At 40.5% G+C, this 24,040-nt stretch overlaps 1 protein-coding gene and 1 non-coding gene across 2 annotated transcripts; both read left to right on the plus strand.

Annotated features, from left to right (window-relative positions):
• Window positions 1–14: 14 nt before the first annotated feature.
• TOMM20 (translocase of outer mitochondrial membrane 20) lies at window positions 15–13,027 on the plus strand. Its single transcript, XM_036828237.1, has 5 exons — window positions 15–266; window positions 4,646–4,692; window positions 6,766–6,847; window positions 9,877–10,019; window positions 11,788–13,027. The coding sequence occupies exons 1-5, from the start codon at window positions 146–148 to the stop codon at window positions 11,830–11,832; spliced, it is 438 nt and encodes a 145-aa protein (XP_036684132.1). The 5' UTR covers window positions 15–145; the 3' UTR covers window positions 11,833–13,027.
• Window positions 704–838, plus strand: LOC118883176. Its single transcript, XR_005016960.1, has one exon. It is a non-coding gene; the product is annotated as a small nucleolar RNA SNORA14 (small nucleolar RNA).
• Window positions 13,028–24,040: the final 11,013 nt, after the last annotated feature.

Raw genomic sequence — 24,040 nt, forward strand, 5'->3', positions numbered from 1 at the left:
GGCCGGAAGTGACGCATGCTCCGCCTTTCCGCGTCCCTCGCGGCGGGCTTCGGGACTGAGCGGCGCAGTCCGCTCCGAGGGTTCTCAGGCAACGGCTGGTTTGCGGGCTCCGCCGCCGCCGACCCCACTCCTCGTTGGAGAGAAGATGGTGGGCCGGAACAGCGCCATCGCCGCCGGCGTGTGCGGGGCCCTTTTCATCGGGTACTGCATTTACTTCGACCGCAAGAGACGGAGTGACCCCAACTTCAAGAACAGGCTGCGGGAACGTGAGTGGGTCCCCTGGGCCTGATGCCTCCCCACCCGACCCCGGCGTCCCCATCCCCTCCTGCTCCTCGCCGGGCCGCCGCGTGCTGGCTGACCGCGTGGTGCTGCCGGGTCTGGGGCGACGAGCGAACAAGCCAGAGAAAGGTGATGGCGCTGGCCGCGCGCTCCCAGGGCTGCTCCCGGCCCTTGTGCCCCGCACGAGTCCCTCCATTTTGGAGGAGCGAGCTTTCCCATTTTGTTTTCCCCAAAGAGTTTCGCCGTGTAGATGCATATTTGTTTGTATTATGATTTAGGGCGAGGGGTTGTGGTCCTTTTTGCTGTTGATCTTTCTAAACCTCTATTTCTAGCTCGAAAGTCGCGGGGTTTTTTTGTATTTTACGAATTTGCGCTTGAGACCAAATCTGCAAATCCAGCTCGGCATCGTTCTCAAACGATAAGGTTGCATTCTTAAACCCTCTTGGTAGCTTCGTTCTAAAGGCTTCCAAGATATGAGTGAATGCTATAGAGATAGCAGGGGAGTCCAAAGGGCTTTGCTTCTCCTGTGGCTCAGTCTTATTTCATACCTGCGACATCTTTTAAGAGAGATTTACAAGAGGGGAATCGTGTCACCAAAACCTTTGTGATCGTTGAATTTCGGAGGTATGCTCGTTTGCAGCAATAGAAGGGCAAATTTGTTGCATTAAAAAATAACTTTTGTAACTTACCTAGATTGCTCAGTCAAAACAGTTCCTAAAATTAGAATTTATATGGAAGTTATTAAAGCCCAGGAAGTATGAAGAAGTGATTATCCTATTTAATGATTTACCGCTTAATTAAGCTAAAATAAGGCATTTCACGTGTTCTATAGTCAACGTGGCTAGTGACTACCTTACTGGAAAAAGTGTTCTTATATCATCTACAATATGATATCTGATTTTAGCTCTCATGTCTCAGGAAGAAAGGGATATGGAGATAATTTATTTTATTTATGGTTAGGTGGAGTAATGGAAATAGTGCTGTTTTGGATTCAGACACTGAGTTTTCCTGGCCCAGGTTAGTCACAGATTAGCAGCATAATCTTGGGCTGAGTCTTAATTTTCTTAGCTTGCAAAATCAGGTAATGCCTCTAGTTGGTTTTGTGAAGATTAAAATGTTTGAGGTGCCTATCACCATTCCTGACATGGAGAAGGCCCTGTAAATGCTGGCTGTAAGTGTAACTGTTGGAATTTAGATAATTTTCCTGTAGTTTCAAAAATAGCTGGGGGGTGATGGCGTGGATGCAGAGCTGTGTAAAGAATGGATTAACCTTTTTTCCCTCTGGAAACACTACAGTCCTGTTGTTAAACCTTGAGAAAATGAATTTTTGGTTGAAGAAATCATGAAACTATCGTTTTGAACAAATTGAGAAATCTGTTATTTTCAGAATTTCTTTTCCATCATTCTCAATTCATAAATTTTTTTTCTAGTTTCAGCAGTGTCCTGGTGACTTAAGTGGTCAGGCTTGAATTAGTAGCTGAATAACCCTTGGGCAACGGATTTCAACCTTTAGTTTTCCTCTGTTGTAAAATAGTATAATGTAGAGTTTAGTACAGTACCCCTGGCACATGGTAATGGATGAACGCTAAAGATTGTTTATGAATATAATTATTTGATATTGTCTTTACTAAGTAAACCTTATTCAGAGTAATTTTGCAGTCTGTTTAAAGTCTGTATGGTTGACCGATTTTAAGAACTTGAGGGCGTTTTGTATTTGTGGAGCGAAATTGATTTCAGTTTAGTTTAATTTTGTGTTTTTCTAACCTAATTCCTAATAGAATATTTACATCTGTAATAAAAGGGCAGCGTTTTTCAAATCAGTGTTTCTGGGGTTTTGTTTTGTGTTTTTTTTTTTTTTTTAAGGAAAAGAGACTTAAAATGTTTAAAATAGGTTTGAGGTTAGATCTGGGATTCTAATTTATTCAGTTTTTTTTTAACCTTCCATTAGTAAGAGCAGATTACCAGAACTCCTACAGCATAATTTATATCTAAATAATCACTAATAAACGAAAATTAATCTACAAATTATAGTGCCAGCTACAGATGTTTTTCATTATACAGCACTGTGTAAAATGATTCATCATTTTGAGATATATTGAGTAATCTTCTCATTTAAATGAATGCTTTAAGAATGATTTAGATTTGGGGCTTTTTGTAAGTTCATATTTTATGTGTTTTTTTTAGTCTGTTTTAACTTGTTAGGTTTACACAGTAGCACTTTGGACGGATTTCTAGCAAATATTGAGTCGATTTGCTGATTGAATGTGTAACTCCTTGGTTTTTCAGTGTGTTCTGTGTCCTCTTGTCACACAGATCCTATTTGGTACTGTCCCTGAAAATAAGTTAATGTAACAAGTTAATTGTCTTATAAAAGTAAAGCCAGAATTTTAATCTTATAGCTGGAAATTTATACAAGTTAATTGTCTTATAAATTAAAGCCACAATTTTAATCTTAACAGCTGTAAATTTAAAGCAACTAAGCGATCTTAAAATTTGGTAATTATCAAACATTCAACAACAATCATGCGTTCTTCTCCACTCCATTTTTTTTAAAAAACCTATAAGATTGGAAACTAAGTTTCCTTCTACTGTTTCATTATCATTTTTGTCATTTTCCATAATTCTGACTTAGCATATTGTATTTCTCTCTGTTTATTCCACAAACTTTCCAGGTTTACTTCTGAGGTGCTGTAACATGGCGATGATAAAGGGTTACTATGAGGATAAAATAAACTAATTAATAACATTTAGAATAGTGTCTGGCATGTAACATCTAAAACAAGTGCTTACCCTTAACATCCAAGTGTTCCAGGTCCAGTTCCTCTGTGAAGTCTTTCTCTTCTAGTTGTAGTACCCTCTCAGCACTGGGCTGTACCGTGATACTTAGTCATTAGTTACTATAGTCTAGTTATCAGTCATTATTTTCTGCCTAAAGAGGGCTGAACGAAACCCTTAGTTAAGCAAATTAGGGGTAGAATATGTTATGCATTCTGTTTCCCCACAGTTGCCCAGTGATGAACACCTAGCAAAGGTAGCTGGTGGGGAAAATAGGCAGTCTTCAAATTAATATGTAAGATAGCTTTAACCTATATTTTTTTGTTGAAAGTGCTAAGATAGTTTTTAAGCCTTAGAGTTGTAGCACTTTATGTAATCTGGAGGCTAGAGTTGCCCAGAGACACTGGTGTGGTTAAACCTAGTAAGTGTAGATAAGAAAAGGTTCCCTGACCGTAGTAAATTAACCATCTGTCTGCACTTAGGCAAACAGGTCACTGCCTCTTTAGTCATGTATTGAAATTTGGATTTATAGAATGCTTTAAGGTTTTAAGAGGACATTTGCACTGTCTCAATACACTGAATGCTTATATCTCAGGATACCAACCAGGCACTGTTTAAAAATACATTAACTCATTTAATCCTCATATCAACTCTGAAGCAGGTATTGTTCATAAACCAGTTGTTACATACAGAAAAGGAGAGACACCAGTTAACTGTAACTTGCCCAAGGTCACACTGCTAGTCAGTGGAAGATCTGGTATATAAAGGAAGCCCGAGCTTCCTTGTGCCAACACTTTTCACACAGGGTGTACAGTTAAACAACAACTTAAAATACTGTTAGTGTCCTATTATTGATTCGGTCTTAAGGGTTGACTAACAGATTTAAACAACATCACTTACTCCTAAGATGTGTAGTATTGCTATTTCATATCAAAAAACAAACAAACCAAAACAACTTACAGACTTTAGGCAGAGGGTTTTTTTTTCTTAACTAGCTGGCAGTAGTTGAATTAAGAATCATTTCTGAGTGCTACCCTTCTTCCCTCTTATTTTTGCCAAATGCATAAAAGCTATGCTTTTTTTTTTTTTTTAAAGAAAACTGTCAAATGCTGGGGGTTTTGTTGGTTTTGTTTTTTGTTTTTGTTGTTTTGTTTTTTTCCCTATTTAAGAATGCCAGGTAGTTTTCAAAAGTCAGTAAAGACAGAATCTGTTATATTTCAGCAATAAAGCTCCGAAACAACAGTGGCTTGAGTCTTGTTGTGTTTCATGCCCTGTGTAGGTTGAAGGTGGGAGGAGAGGCTTGCTTTGCTTATGATAATTACTCAAGAGACCCAGCTGCTGGAACTGTCTCCATCTTGTAAACTGCTGACTGATCCTGGTGCCCGAGAGGGAAGGAAAGCGCTCCTGCCCAGAAATGTCCTATTGTGCATAGCTCATTGACCAGAACTATTTTTATGACCCTGACCAATCACAAGAAGAGAGCTTGAGTCAGGCATGTTTTGCAAATAGAATGAATGACTGCCACAGCATTTAGACTTCCTTTGATTCCCATTTTAATAATGAAGAAATGAAAATATTACCTTTCTTGCAGGAAGAAAGAAACAGAAGCTTGCCAAGGAGAGAGCTGGACTTTCCAAGGTAATAATCTCTTTTAGAGAAACAATTATTTTACAGTCTACTTCAAATGTGTATTTTGAGAATGCTAATTGGTATCAGATATTGATTTTCTGTTTAAAAATATAATTTGTTGTTTTTAAGAGTACTTATTAACTCTGTTCAACTGCAGATTTTCCAGTCCTTCCTTATTTTCCCTTTGTCGGCCATCATAGCTCATAACTTACTTTGCGAGCAATATTTAAGGGGTGGTAAGATGATAGGCCCAGAAGACATTTATACTAAAAAGTTCAAAATTTCTCACTTAGCTGCTGCAAAATAATAAAATAAAACATTTATTATTAATTTAATTTTCCTTCCTACAAACTTTCTTTAAAAGAGCCACGTTATTCATTTTGAAAATTACATAAGATTATTCACACCCACTGATCCAAAATCCCACCACCTGTCAAATTTTTACCTTGTAATACGTAAATGTAGACATAAATCTTCTTATTCATTTTTTTCTTTTCATAGATCCTGTGTTCATGATTATTTTTAATGACTACATAGGTTTATCTGCTTTATAAAACAGTGTGTGACATGTGTAAGTAAATTAAGAAAGTAAATGTTAATCATTGTGCATACAGCTTTTCTTTTTTATTGAAATTAGTTCCATTGTCTGCATGCCCAGCACTTGGACCTACTGGATCAGTAGTGGTTCTTTTTAAAGCAAGTTGAAGCAATGAAAAAATTAAATCAATAAATGTTACATTTGAGTAATTTAACACAGCTAGCTGACTGGATGTGATAATAGTGAGGCGAAACTTGGAGGTGACCACTTTGTTTTCCCATTATCTCCAAACTACCTTTCTGAAATACGTAATATCTTCATTATGTTTTCAGTAGCCTTTTCTTTCTAAGGATATAGGAAAATGGATATATTGCAGGCATACCTCAGAGATACTGCAGGTTTGGTTCCAGACCACTGCAGTAAAGGGACGTCAGTAAAGCGAGTCACATGAATTTTTTTTTTTTGGTTTCCCGGTGCATATAAAAGTTGTGTTTACATTATACTGTATTAAGTGTGCGTAGCATCATGTCTAAAATAACTGTACGTACCTTAATTAAAAAATAATGCTGTTGGAAAAATGGCACCGATAGACTCGCTTGACACGGGGAACAGCACAGTATATGAGAAGTGTAATGAAGTGAAGCACAATAAAATATCTCTATGCCTGTATAGCCATGTGCATCAGTGTGTGTTTTTAGATTCAGGTATAATCATATTCTTGCCATGTGCTGGGGTAGTCAATGAAAGATGCCTCCACTTTTAGAAATTTAAATTTTTTCATCTATGTTGGTAATAAGAGCATATATAATAATAATCAAGAACTAAAAACTTCCATTAATAGAAGTCTAGGTTTTTAAATCAAAAGGGACTTTTTAAATACTTGTTTTACATTTTTTAAAAAGATAATGCATATAGCTGGTGGCTATAATCACCATACCATAATCATTACCATAATCATTCAATCTGGTAATATGTAACAAACTATAAAACAAAAACGCAGAAATGCAAAATTATTTAAATAAAGCTGTTTGTTTGTAATAGCAAAAAAATTAGAAGCAGCTCACATGCCCAACAGATAGATCATTATTATGCAGTCATATATTCCTCAATGGTATGTTCTATTGCTATTTAAAAATAGCTAATCTTATAGATGCGTGTAAAATCTATACAAGACAGTGTTGGATGAAGAGAACAAATTGATTATAGTTATATAAAAATCTATAATAATGACCATCAAAGAATAGTGTAAATTGTAAAGTGCATATTTTATGGTAAAGATAAGTGTACTCTTTACTTTTTACTTTGGGTTTGATTCAGTTTTCTAAGAACAAATACCGGTTTGATCAAAAAGTATTTTTTCTTGCATTTATTTGAATGTAGATACTAACCTCTAATCCTTGCGAGTGTTGTTGAAGAGTGAATTTCTTTTTGTCAGTTTTCATAATGAGCTATTCAGGTTTTTTTTAGTGGTATGATTTTTTTGTATTGTTTATATCCCTGGAGTAATTTTGGTATCAGTTACTAGATATTCTATTTCTAAACAGTTACCTGACCTTAAAGATGCTGAAGCCGTTCAGAAATTCTTCCTCGAAGAAATACAGCTTGGTGAAGAGTTACTAGCTCAAGGTAATTAATATTCATTAAAAGACTAGGAAACAAGATAAAATTCTTCACACTAATATAAACTTATGGTGATGAGGGGCTTTTTTAATGTAGTGTGGCTATTTTTTTAGAAGATACTGTAAATATTTCAAGACAAGTTTTTAGGCATTTAATAATATGAGACATTTAATTTAATAATATGAGGAGAATAAGTAATCTACAAATGAGGTTGCTTTTAAGTACTTTAGAGAATACAGTCATAGTGTAATATATAAATAGTAACTGAAAGAATATCTGGGAGTATAATTCCCTCAACTCCCATCTAATCTTCAGGTCTTTTCTAGTACTTATAGGAAGGAATGGCTAATATAATAAGTCCCAGAGAACGTTAATTTACCTGATCAGAAGTATTTATAAATATTTCTACTGTCAAGTTAACTTTTATCTCAAAGTAGCTTTGAAGTAGTTGCTGTCATTAATAAAAATAGTATCAAGTGTCAACTTGTTTTTCTTATTCTCACTGTTATAATAGATTTAGATAGTATTGAACTACATGATGCAGGTCATTTGTGGGGTTTTTTTTTTTCTTTTTTTTTATGGGGAGAGATTAAAGGTTTACGATGGTGATATCATTACTTTTTATCATGTCTCCTGTTTCATAGGAAATAATTCTTGAGGGAGGTAAGGGAGGCAGTAATTGTTTTTTATTTGAATGGTATAGTAAGCTGCTAATATTTATAAATTAAAATGGAAATGTCTTGTTAAGAAATAATTGACTTTTTTCACAATATAAGAAAAATATGAAGTTTAATCATAGGGCAAGGTAAAGCACTTAAATCCTCATAAGGATCATTTGAGAGGCTATGATTATATTACTTTAATATCTGAAAAGAAAAATAAGCATGTATAATGATATGTGTCTAAGGATAGAGCGTATCTTTGGGTTATATTGGAGATCCATGTACTGTGGGCATCTGTCTATTTGTCTTGAGCCTTTAGATCCAGATGGAAAAGAAACGTTAACTCATGGTGGTGGGGGGAATGGGGGGGTGTCAAGGAAGGATAGGGAAGAGTTGTTCTTTTTCCCAAGCTTGTGTTGTTCCCGTTTCAGCCCAGCACACCCAGAGGGGTACTTCACTCAGCTGCCAAGCTGCCTTTTCTTCTGGTGGAATCTACCAACCCAGCCCGAGGTAGAAGACTCGGGTGGTTAGAATTTGGGAAAAGTAAGCCATGAGAAAGCATAGCAGCTTAGGCAGTGAGCTTCATTGCTTGGCAAGGCCTCCTTCGTCCAGGGCTCTTCCGTAAGCATAGTCGATGAGCTGAGCAAGATCTCATCTCAGGATATGTCAATGGAATCGAAGCTGCAAGGGCAGAGAGGAGACGGTTTGTTTATCTTGCGCTGAATTGCTGTGGTTCATGAGTGGTTTCCAGTGTGTTTAGAAGTTTTAGGAGGTGTCTCAGAGGATCCCCTGTGTTCTACACATACCACTCTGGTATAGCCACTCTATTTCCGTTTAATAATCAGAATTCATATCCTCAGACAACAGTGTGATCCCATCTATTGCCTGTAAGTTCAGTGGCATGAGGATTCAGTGGCCATGTGGCATCTTAATTTCCAAGTCAGTGGAGCCATTGTGTCCCCGATGGAAGTCCCATCCTATGTGGAAGACCTAAGTCTTATATTTTCCATTTTTAAGGCTTCTTAAAACAAGTTAATGCTTTCTTCAGTTTGAATACTTCAAGTGAAAATGCTAGGTAGCAGGCAGTTCTTTCTCATTTACCAGTCTTCAGTCCCTTATTTGGTCACATTCTTACTCGGGTTGGAAAACTTTGTTTACTGGTTTATTATATTTGTTTTTTTTTTTTTAAGTTTAATTTAATTTTTATTTTTTTGGTTTATTATAAATGATACTACTCAGCAGCAGCCAGATGGAAGAGATGCATAGGGTTAAGGGGTGGGGGACTTTCATGCCTTCTCTGGAGGTGCCACCCTCCTAGTACTTTGATGTATTCACCAACCCAGAAGCTCAGGAAATAATTTCTTGACATAATCAGAATTTGTTCAGTTTCACGGAAAGAGTTACAAATGGCACAGTCCCTACATTAAATTGCTAACAAACTAAGATTAAAAATGAGTGAGTAGGAGAACCAATGAAAAAGCCTACAACAGAAAATGAGGTAGCTACCAATCAGGGAAACGTTTTCACGTCTCCTTCAGGCTGCACCTTGAACTCCCTGAGAGGGCGCCTAGGCACTGGGGAGGGGAGAGCATTCTGCTCGACACAGCAGTGTTTCATGCCAAATGGCGACTTCCATCTTGTAACACTTGGCTTGTTCTTCCTCTGCTGTGTCATAAAGGGATTATATGATACTTTCAGTGCTGTTGGTATTATAAAACATACCACTTGATATCTGGCTGTCAGGTCAGCAAAAGTTGTAGCAGCATCACCTGTGAAGGAAGCTCAAGATGGCAAGTTGACTGCAGTTGAGGTCCTGTAAACGTATAAATGTATCCAGGCTTGTTTGGCATTGTTTGCTGTTGGATCCGCAGAGAGGATGACTGCCAGTGATGACTAGGTTCAGAAGAGATTAAAGGCCTTTAGGGTGTCTGCTTACATGCGATATTCATATAGGATAAGGGATTCGTTTAAAGCGAAATTGGGCCTGTCTGCCTCAGTCCCCCAATCTTCCAGTTCTCTTTTCTCATAGAAAATATTGTTTCATTGTTAGCAATTTCTTATGTATTCTTAGTATATAAATAGTAATAAACTTGGACATTTCTTTTTTTTTTTTTTAACTTGGACATTTCTGTACCTTATTTTCCCCCCTTTGTATGTGTGTTGGAGTCCCTTCAATATCAGTACATATAATCTGACTCATTCTTGGTAATGGCTTCTTAATCAGTTATACGAGTGCACTATATTTTCTAGGTTTTACTTGCACAATGTTTTTGGTCATTATCACTTGGAGATACAGTGAAGACTTCAGGGTTGAGTTTTGGACAGAGGCAAAGGCTTTTCCAGTCTCATGTTATGTTTACGTAAATCTTCCAGGTGAATATGAGAAGGGTGTGGACCATCTGACAAACGCGATTGCTGTTTGTGGACAGCCACAGCAGCTACTGCAAGTGTTGCAGCAGACTCTTCCGCCACCAGTGTTCCAGATGCTTCTGACTAAGCTCCCAACAATTAGTCAGGTAAAGATTTGAAATGTTGTGAAATAAGTGAGTAGAATCTGAGAGTTAAATGTTTAGGGACATTGGCATTTTACAAAGGAGCCTAGCGAACATGATGACATCATGAAACTCTCCTGCATGTAATGAAAATAGTACAGGAGATGTCAGTGCTTGACATTTTCTTCCCTAAGAGAAAAGCATCCAAATGAGGGGGCATAAAACCTAGTGATTGTGCCCAAGAGGTCGATTAGGAAATATGTCTCTTAGTGTTAAATCTCAGGCCTTAGTATTCAAATCATCAAATTCAGGCCACTCCCAGCTACTTTCTGAATCTAGCTTTCTGCCTCGTGTGAAACCATGCATTCAGTTAAGGGGCCTGGCAGAGGACAGAGGAGCCAAGATGGCATAGCTTGGAAATCAGATCAAAAAGGGCTATGGGTTCCCTCTGATCTCACTTGTCTGAAGGCCCCACCCAGTGTCTCTGCTTCTACCGAGGTGGGCTTCAAGTTTGGAGCTATTCAATTACATCCCATTTAAATAAGAGATTAAGCATAACTTAAGAGTTTATTAAAATGCATTCCATTCAATTTAAATCCTTCTCAAGGAGCCTGAATGAATCTACTTTTTGGAATATCATGTCTATTAAATGAATTTTCATCGTTGATATAATTAAAAATTAGTAAAACGACTGGTTAATTCTTTAAACTCATCTTTACAATTCTTTAAACTCACCTTAACTCATCTAGATTGGAAAGGGACTGAAAAGAAAGAGGTTCTAAAGATTTAAGGGAATGGACCTAGAGTCTGTCATACAGAGTGTAGTAAGTCAGAACGAGAAAACCAAATACCGTATACTAACACATATATATGGAATCTTAAAAAAAAAAAAATGGTTCTGATGAACCTAGGGGCAGAACAGGAATAAAGACACAGACGTAGAGAATGGACTTGAGGACATGGGGCGGGGAAGGGTAAGCTGAGATGAAGTGAGAGAGTGGCATGGACATATATACACTACCAAATGTAAAATAGATAGCTAGTGGGAAGCAGCTGCATAGCACAGGGAGATCAGCTCGGTGCTTTGTGATGACCTAGAGGGTGGGAGGGAGGCTCAAGAGGGAGGAGATATGGGGATATATGTGATATATGTATACATATAGCTGATTCACTTTGTTATACAGTAGAAACTAACAAAACATTGTAAAGCAGTTATACTCCATTGAAGATGTTTAAAAAAAAAAGGATTTAAGGGAAAGAGTTGGAAAACCAAGGAGTTTTAATCTTTTTTATTTTAGACTACTGTGGTTCCCAGTCAATTGTCAGAATCCTCTAAGATTATCTGTCTTTTGAAAGACAGCATAGCATAGTGCTTTTGGAAAATTGACCTGAGTGTGATGTCTTTGTATAATGACTGACCATTTACAGGCAGAAAAGGGAAATGTTTGAAGGATAGAATGATCACTACAGCACTAATTGGTATTTGTTCCTGTGGGAGTGAAAAGAAATCTTAAATCCTTTTTGGTTTTAGTTACAAAATTGACTAACATGTAACACGATATAATGTTATGGGTCCTTTGTTGACTTGAATTTTGAGATGGGACTGACAATGATCATTATTTTCTCAGATAAAAACAACGTATGAAGTGTTAAATGTTGATATCTCAGTATGGGTAAACCTCAGCAAGATTTGATTCAGAGATTTGATACAAAGAGCATTTTATGTTGAACTTAGAATCCTGATTAAATGCTTATCATACTTCTAAAAATTAAAAATTCTTTTCTCTTTCAGAGAATTGTAAGTGCTCAGAGCTTGGCTGAAGATGATGTGGAATGAGAAATAAATGTCAACATAATAATCTCAATTAAAAAATATTTTTAAAATCTTAACTTGGAAGATGATCAGCTCTGGGGGCGTAAGGGCAAATAAGCTTGTTATGGACTGTCCTACACTGAAATCTACCAAAGTTAATTTTTACTTTGTGTAGATCCATTTGTGTGTTTTATTTATTTTTCTCAGTGAAAAGTGTATTTTGATAGGTTTTCATTTTATAAATACACTCAGTTACCGAAATATGGATTTTGTTTATTCCTAAAACGTGCAATTAGAATGTACATATATAACATCACATTACTTACATTAAAAATACCCAATGCTCAGTTTTGAAAGATAGGCCAAAAAAAGTGTAGAAGAAAACGGAAGAATGCATTTTTTTCTTTTAAGCTAGTGCAGTTCGCTGTACATCAGATGATTGGATGGAAACTTGATTGTGTATTAAAACTGAGCATTAAAATCTTTAAGAGATTCTTTCCATTTAATCTCTTAAATATGTCTAATGTGCTGCTGTGCTATAGTAACTTCACTCCCACCGTTGATTAAATCAGTGGGCCTAATGTGTTCCGGATATTTATCTCCTTGTATTTTAGATATGTGTAGTTGCAAATAGCACCAGGAATTAGATCTGTGTACACCCTTAATCTAGCTGAGTAAGCTTCGCCAGTTAATGTCTGCCCGCATTTATAAAATGAGGGAATTGGTCTGCTGATTCAGCTTCTAATTCCTTTGGTTCTGTTTAGCATTTTCAAATCCCTTTTTCTGAGGGATATATCTGTTTGGGCAACTAGCCCTTGCATTTTTTAATACTCTGAATTTTGCATGCTTGCCTGACTTAGTATTTCTGAATTGATTTTTTTTTTTAAGGTATAACTTATGTTGATTTTCACTGAAATCATGGTTCTGTCACTACTTTTGTAAATTAATCTGAAATTTAACCTTCAAGGTAACTGGGACAATATGCTTGTAAAAGTGTGTGTTCCCCTTTGCTTTTATCATCAGTGTACCTCCTGAATCCCCTTCCAGCCTGATTCACTTATCTTGTTATGGGAATAAGGTATAACTTTGTGGCTGAAGACTTGCAAAGAAGATAATGGGACCTTTTATTCTCAAAATAGTGACATTATCTGCAGCCACAGATTCAGTATCAGACCTGAGAATAAAGATCCTTGGTACTTAGCGGTGTCTGTTGAGCATTTCTCGTTGTACCGGTTGCCTTTATTCTGTCTGAATGTAGAGAGACCTTTTCTGTGTATTGGACGTTTTATTTTGTTTTTCTTAAAAACTTTAACTGCAGGGTTTTGTGGTGTTTGGGAGGTAGTGGGAAGAGTTTGGAGTGTGGTTCTAGTTTCTGCCTCTTGGATAGCTGCCAGCCTTGGGCAAGTCCACATGACATCTCAACTCCAGTATTCTAATCTGTAAAATAAGAACATCAGACTAGGTCCCTTGCACATTAAAGGACTCTTCCTCAAGAACCTTCCAGGTTTGTGATCCTGAACCATAAAGAGTGTGCTTTTTTCAGTGACAAGCCTGCATGCTTTTTGGGGGGTGAGGTGGAGTGGGGTGACCAGTTCAAACGTGTTGGTAGGTTCATTTTCCTAGTAGGATCCCAAATCCAAAATAGTAGAGTGGTGATTGGTCAGTGATTGACCGTGTAGCTAGGAAACACTCTTCTGTCCTGCATCTTCCCAGACGGGATGGACTTGGGGCAGTCAGAGGGACTGTAGGTGGGGAAAGAGCAAGGGGCAGACAGCTTGGCAAGAGAGGAATGGACTCAGGAAAACTTAAGGACTGGCTGGAGGAGTGTGAGGGGTCAACTTAGGTTTATTTTAGGAGGGAATGAAGACTATGTGCCCTTGTGAACTGTAGTGCACCCCAAGCTGGGTATCACTTGGCTTTCTGAGAAATAATCAGCGTTAATGCTTATTGAAGGTAGTGATAGCCTTACTTTAGAGCTGATTATGCCAAGTACGTCTTATTTGAGTGACAGCTTTGGTGCTTTAAAATTAGGTACCACTTTTGAAAGCCAGCTATGTTGTGTTAAAAACAACAACCAATACCAAAAAAGTTTTTTCCGTCTAGACACGTAATTGCTGAACACTGTTTACTATCTAAAGTTTTACACGGTGATGGAACCAGGCGGTGGGGATGCTGGCCGAATGGTGCTCAACCCAAGATTTAAGTAGAGTGATAATAGCTTGGTTGTTCCCATGTGCTAATGTTGCAGCACACTTAGGTCTTTGGAAATGGAAATGTTAGTGCACATTGGCATGCTTCCTTGGGCAGAGATCTATTGTTTTGGTTCTACAATTTGTGCTTAAATTCTTCAACTCTTATTTGGTTGGTCTTTATGTTTACTAACTCTGCTAAAAACTTCTTGGAACTTCTCGCACTGTGCATCCATTCTTTTCCTGAGTTCTTGGATCATCTTTACAGTCGTTACTTGAGCTCTTTCCAGTAGATTGGCTATCTCCACTTTACTACTAAATTTATATCTAAATTCACCATATCTGTATCTAAATTCACCAGTTCCACAGCTGTGAAAACTCCAGGCTTTGCCTTCGTTTCTGCTGATTCTCGGAGTCGCTGGCACCTTCATGGTCCCTCGTGCCTCTGGCTTCTGGGTCTGCGTGTGCTGTCTCCGCATCAGCCTCTGTCAACCCATACGTAGTAGCTTAGTTACGTTTCTCGACCTGGGAGAAGTGGCTCTCTGTGGGAGATGTCCTGTGTGTCCCAGTACGGGACCAGGGTAGGTTCTGAGCTGTGTTTGCAATCAGTAGTTCCCGGCCGCTGCGGTCTGCCCCCTGGTGGCCGAGGCTGGTCTAGAGGTTTGTGCGCGCTTCCTGCCGGTGCCCGGAAGGGGAGGGGCTGGTGCCCGCCCGCTGCTGGGCGGGCTGGGCCTGGGCCTGGGCCTAGGCCTAGGGGAGTGTGTGGAGGTGGCCCTGGACTCCAGTCGAGGCGGCCTGTCAGCTCATGGGTGGGGCTGGGTGCCCGCCCTGTGGGTGGTTTGGCCTGAGGCGCCCCGGCGCTGGAGGCTGCAGGCTATTGGGTGGGACCAAGGACCCAAAATGTCTGCCAGCAGCATTTATGACCCCAGAGAGAGCCGCAGACGCCCGCCGCCTCCCCAGGAGACCCAACAAGACCCGCAGGTAGGTCGGGCTCAGGCTGCTCTGCAGTCATGCCGTTGTCACGCGAGGGGGGTTGCGTGCCCCCTCCCGGAGCGGAGTCTCCTCTTCCTTCCCGCTGTCCTGTGGGGCTCCTGCGATCGAGCCGCACCGGTCTTCGCAGCCAAATGCCGGGGGCTCCTCCCGATGCCAGACCCCCCCCGGCTGCGGAGCCTGGCGTGGGGCTCCGCGCTCACGCCGGGGCGAGGCTCTGCGATGTAAGTGTTCTCTAGCTGGGGTCGCCCGCTCAGGTGGTGTGGGACTTGATGGTGGCGAGAGGGCGCCCCTCCGACCTTCTCGTGCTTTCTTCTTTATGTCTTTGGGTGTTGAATGTCTTCTGGTAGCTGCCAGTCGTTTTAATCGACGGTTGTTCAGCAGTTGGTTGTCATTTTGTTGTGCTCGTGAGAGAAGGTGAGCTCAGGTTCTCCGCCGTCGTCTCCACAGTTTGTACTTCAAGAGCACTTAAAACGGGGGCTTACCTGGCAGTATCAGCGCTGTTCTGTTAGATAAATAGAACTTAGGTTCACACCTCACTTTTGTAAAGTGTGTAAAACCTGGCACAGTGTGTGTGGTGGGCAGTCGGTAAGCATTTGAGTCCTCTTCCTCCTCAGTAAACTTGGTGGTTTCTCATGTTGCCTGCCTTTCTGACCTTGTTGACTCAGCCTATGGACCAGAGTGTGTGTGAATGTCAACGCAGAAGAGATTGTTCAGAAAATTGGTATATCATGCAGATACACAAAATTTCCTTTCTTGTAACGTAAAAAATGCAGTTTTATTATTGCTTGTGCCTCAGCTGCTTAAGTGATATTAAAGGGCTTGGCGAAAATTTTGGCTTGGTGTATGTTTGCAGAAGTGAATTCTGCTGAATTTGATGATTCAACGTAGAATCAAGTTTCTTGGTTACCATCCCTTTGAGAAAGTTGACAGCTCTGCAGCTTCTCCCCAGGAAAATGCACACTTGCCTTTGACTTAAGGGGGATTACAGATCCCAGGTTAAGAACCCCTGCTTTAGTGTCAACAGGTGAGGATTCTGTAGTAGTGTTTTCCCAGCCTTAGATGTATCAGAATCATCTGATTCCGATGGAAGCCTTGTTAAAGCAGATTGCTGGGCCTGACACGTTGCTGGCCAGCAGGTCTGGGCCAGGAACACGTATCAGTCAGCATTTCTAGCAAGTTCCCTGGTTTTGGGGATGTTGCTGGTCTCGGGTCATGAATGTGACGCAGACGGTGACGCTCAGTGGTGAAGTGGAAAATGTGAATAGGAAATCCTTATTAGAGAACACCAGCTGTGATAAGGTCACAGATGATGTACTGTATGTAGCATTCGAAAAGTGAGACATGTGCTTAAAAAAACCTGCCGACTGTAGCGGAATGTAATTATTTGGGAGCTCCTAGTACAGACCATCAGTTATCAGACTTTATGTTCAAGATAGGCCAGGCCATTAAAAAAATGCATTTTAGGAATTTTTTTCAGAAAATAACCCATCGACTAGACAGGTCAACTAAACAGAAATCACATTCCCTAAGCGTGTAAGTTGTGAGTTTTTAAGTTTTTACTCCACATTTATGTCTTTGAGTGAATCAAATGGATTTTCTCCCTTTTTAGATTCAGGTTTTCTGGAACATATATATATATATATATGATGTATATATATATATAGATTGTTTAAATACTAATTATACTATGTATTTAAATTACGTAATAAATTGTATAATTTTGGGGGTACTAAATCCTTGTTTAATTTCCACTAATATTGATAAGGGAGTCAAGTACTTTGACATAATACTGACAAAGAAGCTAGAGATGGGGAGTGAAGGGGAGAAAACGGGGACGAGAGGCTGTGGTGAAGCTGGAGCTGGATCTGAGAAATGGAGTGGTGCCTGGCACTCAGCACGCGTCTCCGTGTGTCGTGTGCCCGCGTGTGCTCTGCACGTTCAGAGAGAGAGCCAGAACAACTGCATCCCCCTGGAAGTTCACCGAAGTCCTCAAATCCAGGTCCCCCTGCCTTTTATCACATAAGAAAGTAGACTGAGCTGGCCTTTCAGTTTGTTCCTTGGTTGAGTGGGCATCTTTGAAGTTATAAAACCAGCGCCTGTCTCAGTTGAGCCAGAGTAATACACCAGACTAGTCCCCAGAGAGGCTGAACATACTGACTCAGTGACCTCTGGACGGTGTTCACGTCACACATGCAATTGCTCCGCCTACTCACCATTTGAGGAGGACAACTTTGGTTGTCAGCCGAGACTGATTCTTTTCTAGACCTCTTTTTTTTTTTTTTTTTTTTTTTGGCCACAGTGCTTGGCTTGTGGGATCTTAGTTTCCTGACCAGGGATTGAACTTGCACCCTCGGCAGTGAAAGTGCGGAATCCTAACCACTGGACTGCTATGGAATTCCTTATTGACCAATTTTATCCATACCCCATTCCCAGAGAGCACTGCGGCGGTTTATAAAAGCTTCCTTTGCAATTCCCTGTATTAATTAGGACCCTAGTAGCAAGTATAGACACCCAACTTGAATACGCTTGAGAAATAGTGGCATTTGTTAGCTCCTCAGGAAGACCTTTACGATTAGCACAAGGATCTCCACACCAGGACAGCTCCTTCCATCTCTGCTTCTCACTGGGCTTGTGTCATTTCTACAAAGGGACTTAAAGAGGAGGCTGGAGCTCTGAACCCTAGCCGCTCCAGGCACGTGTGTGTGATGACAGTCACAGTTCCTGAGCTCTAGAGTGTATTAACTCGCATCTCCTTGCAGTCTTACAGGTGTGCCCAGTGTTGCATGGTAAGTGGAAGATTCAGGATTTATTGAAGTAAAAATTGTGTATGTATATTAAATGTATAAGATGTACAGCGTGACATTTGATGTCTGTAGCCCTTGTGAAATAGTTAACCACCGTCCAGCTAGTTAACATCTCCCATCACCTCACATAGTTCCCTTTTCTTGTGTGAGTGGTGAGAATACTTAAGACCTACCCCCTGCAAATTTCAGGTAAATATTAACTACAGTCACCACGAGATATGTTAGATCTCTGGAACTTATTCATCTTATAACTGAAAGTTTGTACCCTTTGACCAACACCTCCCCTTTTCCCCTGTCCCCCAGCCCCTGGGAACCACCATTCTATTCTGTGTTTCTATGAGTTTTGATTTTTTCAGATTCCACATACAAGTGAGATCATGCAGTATTTGTCTTTCTGTGTCTGGCTTATTTCTCTTAGTCTCATGTTCCAAGTTCATCCATGTTGTTGGAAATGGTAGAATTTCCTTTTATAAAGGTGTGTATCACATGTATCCATTCATCCACTGACAGACACTTAGGTTATTCCCCTGTCTTGGCTCTTGTGAATAATGCGGCAATGAACATGAGGGTGCAGGTACCTTTTTGAGAGAGTGATTTCATTTCCTTTGGGCTTAATACCTAGAAGTGGGATTGCTTGATCATGTAGTACTATTTTTAATTTTTTGAGGCATTTCCATACCGTTTTCCATGTGGCTGCACCAGTTCACATTCCCACTAACGGTGCACGAGGGTTCCCCTTTCTTCATGTCCTCGCAAACACTTGTTAACTCTTGTCTTCTTGATGAAAGCCATTCTAACAGGTGTGATACTCGTGTGGCTTTGATTCACATTTCCCAGGTAACTAGTGATGTTGAGCGCTTTTTCATATACTTGTTGGCCATTTGGTTATCTTTTTCAGAAAAAAATATCTGTCTAAGCCCTTTGCCTATTTTTAAGCTGGGTTATTGTTATTTTGCTATTGAATTGTATGAATTTCCTTATATTTTGGGAATATTAACCCCATATGAGATATATGGTTTGCAAATATTTTCTTCCATTCCATTGGTTGCCTTTTTCATTTTGTTCCGTTGCTGTGCAGACGCTTTTGGTTTGATGAGTCCCAGTTGTTTATTTTTTTAATTTTGTTGTTTGTACATTTGGTTCAAATTAAAAAAAAAAAAAAAACATCACCAAGACTGATGTTGAGGGGTTTCTCCCCTAGTTTTACTTCTAGGAGTTTTACAGTTTCCAGTCTACATTTAAGTCTTTAATCCATTTTGAGTTGATTTTTGCATATGGTAAAAGGTAAGGGTCCAGTTTCATTCTTTACATGTAGATATCCAGTTTTCCTCACACCATTTATTGGAGAGACTGATCCTGTGTATTCTCAGCACCTTTGTTGAATATTAGTTCACTGTAAGATTCAGGACTTGAATTAGGAAGGGCAACTTGCACTGTACTTGGCTACCTTACCTATTTGATAGGGTAAAGGAGGAAGACTGGGGCATTTCTGTTTTTTTTATGTTTTTAAAGAATGGGGGGGCTTCCCTGGTGGCGCAGTGGTTGAGAATCTGCCTGCTAATGCAGGGGACACGGGTTCGAGCCCTGGTCTGGGAAGATACCACATGCCACGGAGCAGCTGGGCCCGTGAGCCACAACTACTGAGCCTGCGCGTCTGGAGCCTGTGCCCCGCAACGGGAGGGGCCGCGATAGTGAAAAGGCCCGCGCACCGCGATGAAGAGCGGTCCCCGCACCGCGATGAAGAGTGGCCCCCACTTGCCGTAACTAGAGAAAGCCCTCGCACGAACCGAAGACCCAGCACAGCCAAAAATAAATTAAAAAAAAAAAAAAAAAAAAAAAACTTTAAAAAAAAAAAAAAAGAATGGGGGTACTTTTCACCAAAGGTGAGAGACATGATGAGCAAACAGGACCAAATGGCCACTATATCACTGAAGTTGCGCATGGAATGGATGCCTGTTTCTTGTGAGAATACAGAGCCTGAGGAGTTGAAAGCACAAAACACTGGAATCTTACATCTTTTTTAAAACGAGAGGTTTTTTGGTGTGCTTTCTGCTTTATAATTTTGCAGTGTCTAAGATAAAAATCTCTGCCGTCTCCCAAGTTACTGACATAAAGGTAATGCTTCGGGAAGGTTGCCATGACTTCTGAGCTCCTGTCACAGACTGGACCAGATAAGTGGGAGCAGAGTTTGGCGAACAGATCATCTTGGGGGTGTGGGATGAAGCTGGGCGAGAGCCAGAGGCCGTGGGGACTGGGGCTCAGGGCTGGGAGTGAGCCTCTTGGCGTCTCTTTCCTGGGATTCTCCCCAGTTTCTCCCTCCTTCCTGGGCGACTTCGTTCTCTGTGGCTGAGCGGCGCCTGTACCCGATGACCCCCTCCTGAGCTCAGGCGGGTATGGCTGCCTGCTTGCTCAGCATCATGTGGATGTCCACGGTCACCTCAGATGACATGTGCAGAGCTGACTTCATTCCACTGAACCTGCTCCTGCTGCACTGCCCTCTGCCTGGCTGTTTCCTGCTCACCACATTCCATCAGTGACCAAACCTGCCCCTCCTCTTCTTTTTTTTTTTTTTTTAAACTTATTTATTTATTTTTGGCTGTGTTGGGTCTTGGTTGCTGCGCACGGGCTTTTCTCTAGTTGCGGAGATCGGGGGCTACTCTTCGTTGCGGTGCGCAGGCTTCTCATTGCGGTGGCTTCTCTTGTTGAGTAGCACGGGCTCTAGGTGCGCGGGCTTCAGTAGTTGTGGCACATGGGCTCAGTAGTTGTGACTCGCAGGCTCTAGACCGCAGACTCAGTAGTTGTGGCGCACGGGGCTTAGTTGCTCGGCGGCATGTGGGATCTTCCCGGACCAGGGATCGAACCCGTGTCCCCTGCACTGGCAGGGGGATTCTTAACCACTGCGCCACCAGGGAAGTCTTGCCCCTCCTCTTCTTACTATGTCCCTAATCCATTCACTTCTCTTGACCTCACTGTCACTCTCTTGAGTCGTTTATCTATATAGTGACTGTACAGCCTCATCCCCTCTGATCCATCCTGCTGCCTAAGGAATTATTGGGAAACATTTTGTCCCTCATGTAGCATCCAAGCCCCTTATAATCTGACCTGAGTAATTAACTCTCTAACGTCATTCATCACATGTCCTCCTCCCCTCCCAAACACACAGAAGCAGAAGTTCTGGTCAAACTGAACTAACTTCCCCCAGAAGTACCTTCCTCTGCAGCTAGGATCCTATCTATTGCCTCAGGGCTTTTGCACATGATATGTGCCCTGTGCTAACCGCCAAGGATCTCTGGATAAACAAAATAGTCCCTGCCCTCACTGACTTTACCATCAGGTTGAGAGAGAATTAGTGAAGGCTTCCTAGGTGCAGGGGTAGGTGCCCTTTGTTGGAGATTCTGTAGAACCCTGGGATGTTCTCAACCATGGCATTTACCAAGATTACTGTAATTTCTTGGTAACTTGGCCCTCTTTCCCACTAGACCACTCCTAATCCTAAGGACGTATGTCTTACCGACCATTGGATTTCCCAGCATAAAGCATACTTAAATGCTTAGTAAATATTTAATGGATGAATGGAGATTCAAATGGGCAGAAGTTGGTTGGGAATTTTTCACAATGAAATTAATATAAAAGATTCTTTGACATTACACATGCAGGGTAAGTGGAAGGAAAAAAGCATATGATTGTGAGGAGTGATGAGGTCTATTTTAAAAGCTGCTTACTAAGTCACTGGGTTAGAAATAACACAGTTTGAGAATAGAAGGGAACATATCTATTTAGTTTTCCTCATATTTCTTGACAGCCTCCTGGCTTAACAAAAGGCCAAAAAAAAATTATAAAGCAAATCTGGCAGCCATTGAAGTAGCATTTATAAGATTTAAAAAAGCAACTCAGAGTCATTCCAAACTGTTCATCCTTTCATTGAAAGCTTGTCATATGTGGGGTGAATTATGTGTAGTTATCACTTAAATCTTTTATTCTGTGGGCAGTCCATACTCTGCCCAATGCCTTTGAAAGGACAGGAGTGTTTCGTTTTGTTTTTTACCTATCCTTTGAGCAAGAAGAACTTTACACAGCAGTCCAGGGAATTGGGAAGACTGGGAATCTAACCTGTATACTTTCACAGATGACTCATTTTGAAATTCACTTTATATTCAGGAGAAATGCTAACTAAAATGACCATGCCCTCACTAAACGTTTGTGATGAAAGACAAGACTTTCCAAATTTTCTTTAACTTCGTAGGTACTACATTAGACATTCAGCAAGCTCCATTTAAATATTATTACTACTTATAGTAATATTTTGAGTGACTGTAGTCTCAGTCATAGGTATTGTGGTTTGTCATGTACTGGCTGTCTGATGGTAGGTCCTTTAATTTCTTGGGTACTTCATTACTTAGGAATACTTTCTGAGTCTTGGGTCCTCATCAGTAAAATGGACAAAAAGTGAAATGACATATTATAATCATTTGCTTAGATGCTGTCTTCCCTGATAGACCAGGAGTTTTCTTGACGTAAGAGCTAGATCTCATTTTCATTTGGATCCTGAGTATCTACTCTGGCTTGTCAATAGGCAGAGAGTAAATATTTATTGAACTGAAATCAAAGAGGATGGACTTGTTAATTTGACCTGAATTAAAATATTCTAGCACCTGACAAAATTAGAGATGGCTTTCCTTTCTGGGCTAGGCCTTGCACTGATTCTTTTAATTAAATAGAAGTTTCAGGATGGGATGAGAGGTCAGCCTAAATGTTTTTACTACCCTTTTATTTTATCAAAGACAATGCCAAGCAAAATTCAGATATTTCTGTTAATGCTTTCAGGTCTCGGTTAAACTTGAGATTTCTTCCTAATGCTCTTACACCCAAATATTCCTTGATTTTGAGAATAGGCACAGGTATTTATCTGAGGCTCACACTAAATTTGCATGGAGTGGAAGAGGTGGAAGGGGAGGTGTCCTGACGCTTAATTTCCTCGCAGAGAAATTGTTGGCCCATAGTCCTTACATTTGGGCCTCTGAGAGGGGGTGTATTTCTCTTGATGGTCAGTAGAAACACAAATTGCCCAGCCAGTATGCTTTCTAAATAAAAGACTTTGGAAATTTGCAGGATTTACATGCTCTTTCTTTTGCCACATGCAACTTCTCTCCTGCAAAAGGGCATACAGATCTTACTGTACTTGCTTAAGAAAATAGACAGAATTAATATTCTACCTGTTTCCTATGAAAAAGGAAAGATCATTCCCTGTGAAGCCTCGAGGTGATGGGGTTAGCTGTCAGGATGCACGCAGGGAGGTGGGGAAGCTGAGCGCACCAAGTCATCTCGGGGCGGGGGGCAGGGAGGTGCGCGGCGGGGTTGTCACTCAGTTCCATTGATTCCTCCTCACCTGGGATGCACCACAGGCCTCGGCAGCCTAGACAGCGCATCTTCAGGACACGTCTTATGTCTCGTCTTCTCTGTGTGTCTCACGTTCATCCTACCTCCTGAGAGAGGCTCTGGATTGTCCTATATTGGAGAGTCACACAGAGACACCTCAGAGGCCGTTGACCTCTCGTGTCGCCTCTTCCACGGTGACCTTGAGCTTGGTCAAATCAGAACAGCTTGGGCTGGCAAGGCTGGTTTTCATTCTACATTTCTGGGCAAGCCAGTCCTTTTATGCAGAAGATCTGCCTAAAGCTACTCTCCAAGGGAGGCTATCTGCTAAGAGGACACCTAAAGCTCATGGGTTCCTTTTTAGGGCTGACAACGTGCCTCAAGTCTGACCTCCTTTAAGAGATATTTAGAATATTCTGCCTTCCTAAGATTTTGCTTCAGAGAAGTAAATAATGGCTGAAAGTAAATGGTACTCCAACCTCTTGGAGTTCTGGCCTAATCTTACAAGTCTTTTGACTGATTTTAAGAATCATCAGTAATCAAGTGTTCCCTTATTTTAGCTTATCTAATGCTCTCTTTAAATACTAAGTTTTGTAACATAAAAAATATAAACCTGCATTTGTGTAATGTTCTTAACGCTCTAGATGTTTTATCATTGAATTCTCAAAGCTATGAGGAAGGTAAGATATTACCAGAGGATATTAACTGAGGCATGGAACTGTGACAGGAGTTGTTCTGAATCACCCGAATTAACGATAGAAATGAGTTCAGGCTCATCTTCCTGGTTTGTACCCGAGCCATCTCAACCATAGGTCATGCTACATCATGATGCTTTGAGGACAATAAGTTAATAAATATCCTATCTTAACAGGG

Source organism: Balaenoptera musculus, chromosome 16, assembly GCF_009873245.2.
Source record: "Balaenoptera musculus isolate JJ_BM4_2016_0621 chromosome 16, mBalMus1.pri.v3, whole genome shotgun sequence".
Classification (NCBI taxonomy): Eukaryota; Metazoa; Chordata; class Mammalia; order Artiodactyla; family Balaenopteridae; genus Balaenoptera; species Balaenoptera musculus.

What these genes read in the sequence shown, in the direction of transcription:
- TOMM20 (XM_036828237.1), top strand. Translation starts at nt 146, where the DNA reads ATGGTGGGCCGGAACAGCGCCATCGCCGCCGGCGTGTGCGGGGCCCTT. An exon ending in CAAGAACAGGCTGCGGGAAC is followed by an intron (nt 267 to 4,645) that starts GTGAGTGGGTCC and finishes CCTTTCTTGCAG; the next exon opens with GAAGAAAGAAACAGAAGCTT. An exon ending in AGCTCCCAACAATTAGTCAG is followed by an intron (nt 10,020 to 11,787) that starts GTAAAGATTTGA and finishes TTTCTCTTTCAG; the next exon opens with AGAATTGTAAGTGCTCAGAG.